A 6,719-nucleotide genomic window follows, 5' to 3' on the forward strand; every position below is an offset into this window, starting at 1 on the left:
GTTACATCTAGACATAGTACTTTAGATGTGATGGTATCACCTCGGGTTTAAGAGAATATTGAATTATTTAAATATTTATTTATTTTCCTAAGTTGGATTGTGACTACTAACTAGCTACTTAAATAAAGACATTTCTATTATTGGAAATTCTATTTTGGAAACTTTCTATCTTTGGAGGTACTATAATTAGTAATTTTTGGATTGTAAAAATGGGGGTGTTACAAGCAAACTTAAATGTGAAGCAAGATGATGAAGATAAAATTTAAAAAAAAAAAAAAGATTTTTAAAAAGTGTTAATTTCATTTTGGTCCTAGATCTATAGGTATCAGTTTACTTTTAGTCCTTTTTTTTCAAAATGTTCCTGTTTGGTCCAAGTGTTACTGTGGCATGATCATTTTTTGTCCTTAGTCAACAAAATCATTTAAATGACATTAAATACAATGGTATTTTGGTTTATTCAGTTCTAAGTATTACAGTAAGTCATTTTCCTATTTTGATCCTAGATTTATATGTGTCATTCCACTTTTAATTCTTTTTTTTTTTTCAAAACATCCATGTTGGTCTTTCTTCCTAAACTTCAACCTTGTGACCAACTAAGCTACCCATGTGGGCCATCCATGTTGGTTTAACATTATTGTGGCATGACAATTTTTTGTTTTCTATAAAAAATATGTTTAAATAACGTTAAAAGTCACTCAAAATCCTCATTTTATTCTTCTTGGTAATAAAACCGTTTTCATGATAATAACACAAACATTTATTTATATTAATAACCCAGTAAGATGAGTAACAATTAACAAACATAATAACAGCATGTAGTAAAAAGAAAAATTGATTGAAAATGAATGAAAATTAAAGACAAATTATGATGATTTTTTTCAGCACCAAGAATATAATACTCAAGCTCATTCCTTAGATTTGCCTTAGACTATGGATATATTTGGCAAACCTAGTTAAAAAGGTAATTGAAAGCTGAAAAGCTATAAGCTAGTAGCTGAAATCTGAAGAGATGGCAAGCTAGTTGTTATGCTTAAAAGTGTTTGGTAAAATTAACTTTTTGATAAGATGATAAATATAAAAAGGCTAAAAATGACATCTTCATAAAATTTAAATATGTTTGTTTAAATATTAAAATATAAAATAATGAAACCAATATATTTTAATAAAATATAGTAAGAACATATATTTGAAAATATATAAAGTAAAAAAAATATATTTACAGTTCATACAAAAATTAATGTTCAAACACACAAATGTTAAATTGAAATTACAACCAAACATATTGAAGAGAAAATGCCAAAATAATTTTAATTAGCAGGGGTAAAAGATGTCATTTATTTAAAATAATAAGGATAAAAATGAAAAACAAGTTAAGAAGTTACTAACTTATTTTTTAAAAGCTACCTAAAGTAACTTTTCAAATTAAGCTCTTATTTTGAGCTACTAGTTTATTTTGATAACATTACCAGAGCTTATAGTTTATTAGTAGCTAAAATAAGCTATAAGCTTCTAAAAAAATTCTTGGAAACAGAGCCTATGTTATTGGTGTTCTTATCCTGTAGAATATTGAGCCAATGTGTTTTGATTCAATTAATTTCCAATTTTAAGGGGATTTTTAACGTCATTTTGAGTGGTTAAATAATACCAATACGAAAAAAGGAAAATTTTGAGTGGTTTATTATGTTATTTTAATATCATTTAAATATATTTGTAGACGGAGGATTAAAAATGGTTATGTCACAATAATGATAAGACCAACGAGGATGTTCTGAAAAAAAAAAAAGTTGAAGGGATGCAAATTTGTTCTAAAGACCAAATCTTTGAGTTGCAACTTTAGTAGAGTCTTAATATAGAGGAATACTTCCACCAGAAATTCTCAACCTCTTGCAAATAGACCCAGATGGTACAATACCTAAATTTGAATATAAATTATTATAATTGCAATCACATATATGCTACGAATAATACCACATCTATTATCACTTTCTACTCCATTTTCTACTCCTTACTGAGGTGTCGCGTTCTAATTAATCTAAAACATAATGGACAACTATCATTATTCTTTCAATTTTCTTTATCTAATAAGATTTATATATGTGATCAGAGTTATACTCTATAGGAGTGCATCTATTATTTTCCATATGCTACACACTTCACCTCTAATAAAACATTATGGATGCATCCATTAGGTGACCATATAACAAAAATTGTTTGTGTCAATGTGGCGAAAGAGAGAGGTTGGGAAATAACTTATGGGTAAATGCATTCTCCTTGTATGCTTATTATTGATGGTAATTTATCCCATCATAATTTGCTTTTATCTCCAAAAAAAAATAATGAATGGCCGCAATAAGAAATTTCACACCAATAAAAAAAATTACGATGATTTTTTTTGAAAAAAAAAATTTTTTTGATAACAAGTTTACCCGATTAAGAAACAATTTTCTTGTAATACATACATTAGTGGCCCATGTCATAAAATATACAAGCTCAGACATGTCAAAGTATACCTTGCTCAAGTCAATAGTAAGAAATTATATCATAACAATTCTTCAAAACATAGCTTGATAAATATACACAACTTGCAAATCATTTATATTATAGACAAATTATTAAAACACACTTTAATAATTATAAATAGGTATAACAAAACTGAAGATATATTTAGTTCACACATTCACATCAAGCCTCCAAGTAGTAAAGATTCAAAGTGTGAAAGAGATAAACTTGATAATTTTTGCTCAAATGATCAAGTTAGTCGGACTGTTAACTTGGTAACCATAAAGTTAGAAGTACGTACGACTTCCATCCCACTGATGACGTCACCGTTTTGACACCTGATCGGCATGTGGAGTGTCACATATTTCACTCGATCTATTCAACTTTGAGACGCGGACAGAAGTAGATCTTCAAAGACTCCTGCAGCCTACTTAAGAGGTGATGTGGCACTGTCTTAAGTTTTTCGCAATGAAATAGTAGCAACTCCCTGATGCATGGCATTATTATTATTGTTGCTTCTTCTTTCAAGTCTTCCCACTCCTCCCACTCCTCACAATATGAGAACTCCAATTTCTTCAGCTTTGGAAAAGCAACACCACCTACTTCTGTTACTCCCAAAAAATCACTCCCTACATATCTTAGCTCTTTCATCTCGCTTATGAAAAGAGTCTCCAGAGAAGGCAGTTTGCCTAATGGAGGCAAAGATGAACAATTTACGCACCTCCTGATTTCAAGAATCCGTAGATTATCAAGGGACAGTAAAATCCAGGAAGGGAGGTGGATTCCTCCGTACCCATTAAGTTCCAAGGTTTGCAGTTTCGGAGGTGGTTTCAGAGCATCTATTCCCACACTGACTCTCGGGCAGTCTTTGATCTCCAAAGACTCCAGCCTACTTAAGAGGTGATGTGGCACTGTCTTAAGTTTCCTGCAATATTTTAGTTGCAACTCCCTTATGCATGGCATTATTATTATTGTTGCTTCTTCTTTCAAGTCTTCCCACTCCTCCCACTCGGGACAATTATAGAACTTCAAGTTCTTCAGCTTTGGAAATGCAACACCACCTACTTCTGCTACTCCCAAAAACTCACTCACTACATATCTTAGCTCTTTCATTCCCGCTATGGAAAGAGTCTCCAGAGAAGGCAGTTTGCCTAATGGAGGCAAAGATGAACAATTTACGCACCCATTGATTTCAAGAATCCGTAGATTAAGGGACAGTGTAATCCAGGAAGGGAAGTGGATTCCTCTGTACTCATTAAGTTTCAAGGTTTGCAGTTCCGGAGGTGGATTCAGAGCTTCCATCACATCTATTCCCACATCGACTCCATCACTGAAATTCAAACACAATGTTTTGATGTGCTTCTTGTTTCTCAATTCTGCTTTCTCTGCTTCCTCCACATCTGTTGCGTTATTCAGATCGCACAAAAAAAATATGGACAGCTCCCCTTTGAGTTGGTTCAGCTTCTCCATGTATTCCAATATACTTGACTCTTTCCCCACCTTAAACTCACTTAAACTACAAAGCTGAGTTAGCTTTGCGATACCTTGGGGCATCATCTCTAGCCTATTGGTGTATCTGATGTTAAGGTGTCTCAAGTTTATCAAATTTCCAATCCCTTCAGGTAGTCTAGAAAAATGCTCACATCTTTCGAGAACTAAAGTTTGCAAGTTCTCCAAAGAACAAATTGTATCGGGCAACGTCTCTACTTCGCTCCAACTTAAATTGATGTATCTTAGCTGACTCAAATCTCCAATCTTATCAGGTAGTCTAGAAAATTGGCTACAGTATCCAAGATCTAAAGTTTGCAAGTTCTCCAAAGAACAAATTGTATCGGGCAACGTCTCTACTTTGCTACAACTTAAATCAATGTATCTTAATTGACGCAAATTTCCAATCCCATCCGGCAGTCTTGAAAATTTCTGACATCTTTTAAGATCTAAAGTTTGCAAGTTATATAAAGAACAAACTGCATCTGGTAACTCATTTACAACACTCTCACTTAGATCAATGTACCTTAGATGAAGCAAATTTCCTATCTTCTTTGGGAGTTTTTCCAATTCACAACCATGCAAACTTAATACTCTCACAGATTTCAGACCATTTAACAAATCAAGAGTAAGTTGTGCGGGAGAAAGGTCTTCAGCAGAAAAGCTACGAAGTTTTCCAATATCACAAATGGAAGGGAGATTCATATTCCTACCCCATGACTGAAGATGACGTAGATTTTTAAATCCAACCTTATCCTCATGCTGGTCAATATTGTAGCATTCATTTCTAGTAAGAAATTGGGCAAAATCATGCACTATGTCATGCATTTTGCAAGATTTGATAATGTTGGAATCCATGTCATCTTTCTTCAAATCTTGGAAGAAAGAGCGCATTGCTAAACCCCCAAATAACTCCCTGCCTTTTGATTCCGTCGTCACATAACCTTGTGCCATCCAAATTCTGATGAGCTCATCTACCTCCATTTCATAATCTTTGGGAAAGACAGCACAGTATGAAAAACATTGCTTCATCTTTGGGGTCAAATCATTGTAGCTTAGATACAAATGAGGGAAGAGTTCTGTTACCACTTCATCCGACTCCCAAATTTTATTGTCTAAAACATTTTGCCAATCATCTCTAGTGTGTTTGAAACATAGCAGGCTTCCCATGACCTTAACAGCAAGTGGCAATCCTTTGCACTTTTGAGCAATTTTGTGACCAATATCTTTCAGTTTCTCACAATCCTCTTCGCTTCTCCCAGAAAATGCTATCCTGCTAAACAACAACCAAGCTTCGGAGTCAGATATTAGATCCAACTGATGCAGATACACACTTCCCATCATTTTAGCAACCCTCTCACTTCTTGAGGTGACCAAGATTCTACTCCCGGGGAGTCCATCCTTGAGAGAGTTCTTCAATGGCTCCCACTTCGCAGATTGCTCTGTCCACACATCATCCATCACAAGTAGGAACCTTTTCCCAGACAAAGTGCTTTTGATCTTTTCCAGTAAGAGTTGGAGCTGGGACAGATCCGTGGAGCTTTTAGTGATTGACTCAACAATGGCTTTTGCAATCTTGATCTGGTCAAAGGGGTCGGAAACACAAATCCACACCCTTTCATCCCCAAAATGAGTCTTGATCTGTTCATCCTCAAAGACTAGTTGAGCAAGGGTAGTTTTCCCTATCCCTCCCGCGCCCACTATGGAAATCACAAGGGGCCCATTTCTTGCTTCTTCTTCTCCAGGATTCTCCAGTAACTTGCTTATTAAAGCACTGGCATCGGATTTCCTACCTTGAATCTGTGACGCATCCACATCAAACGCAGTGGTGACTCGCATCAATTCTTGATCAGAGTGTGATGCTGCAGAAGTGTGTGTTATAGATGATGCATAATCAAATTTGAACTGATCTTTCTCTTTCGTAATCCGATCAAGTGTTGAATCAAGCTCCTTTATTTTGTTGGCGATGTCTCGATGCATAACAAACCTTTTGAATTTGGAACGCGAAGGCAGGAAAGAGCTGCGACTTGCCTCGGGGCTCTCGATCTGTTGTCTCAGACTTCTGGTTCTCCACTCGTCCAGAACATCGTCCACTTGGTAGCTGAAGTCTTTGATATTTTCGATCCAGAGCTCGATGCCATTTTCCTTAAAGCTTCTCTTCTCTGCATCATCCAATACCTTCCTGATATTCTCGAGCTTTGATGAGAGGTTTGCGATCTCCTTCTCCACACCCAAAGCTCTTTTTAGCTCCTGGGCTTGGTGCTTCAGGATGTTGATCAGCTGCTCGACAACAGTGGAGATGAGAGCGTCGGCCATGGTCGTTGACTCTGTGGTTGAAAGGTACTTTGAGAGATGATAAGGTTTGCTAATGTATGGGTGTGCAAATTTTGGTAACTGAAAAATATAGGTTAATGTACAGACCAACAAAATTTGGTTAATTATTTTTTTAATTAAAATATTTTAGTTGGAATAATGTTTAAGAATTTAAATTATTGATTAAATCTGTTTGAAAATTTGATTAACTATATAGTCCGTGAAGGCTGATTCTGTGAGTATGGGACCTAAAAAGAAGGAAAGATTTGAATGCTTGATGGGGACTACTCTTTTGAGTGTTGGACCTACTCTGTGTAAGTATTGGACCTATTTTTGAATGCTTGATGGGGACCGTGCGCTAAGCACACTATGTTCCTCTTTTTTTTTTTTTTTTTTTTTTTTTTTTTTTTTTTTTTTTT

At 34.9% G+C, this 6,719-nt stretch overlaps 1 protein-coding gene across 1 annotated transcript; it reads right to left on the reverse strand.

The window, feature by feature from the left end:
• Positions 1-2,524: 2,524 nt before the first annotated feature.
• Positions 2,525-6,338, reverse strand: LOC116032850 (putative disease resistance protein RGA3). Its single transcript, XM_031275584.1, has one exon. It carries the CDS (start codon positions 6,301-6,303, stop codon positions 2,875-2,877), a length of 3,429 nt encoding a protein of 1,142 aa, XP_031131444.1. The 5' UTR covers positions 6,304-6,338; the 3' UTR covers positions 2,525-2,874.
• Between the last annotated feature and the right edge of the window lie 381 nt (positions 6,339-6,719).

This window comes from Ipomoea triloba, chromosome 10 (assembly GCF_003576645.1).
Source record: "Ipomoea triloba cultivar NCNSP0323 chromosome 10, ASM357664v1".
Lineage (NCBI taxonomy): Eukaryota > Viridiplantae > Streptophyta > Magnoliopsida > Solanales > Convolvulaceae > Ipomoea > Ipomoea triloba.

Excerpts from the sequence above, each read along its gene's own strand:
- LOC116032850 (XM_031275584.1), bottom strand. The coding sequence starts at position 6,303 with ATGGCCGACGCTCTCATCTCCACTGTTGTCGAGCAGCTGATCAACATC.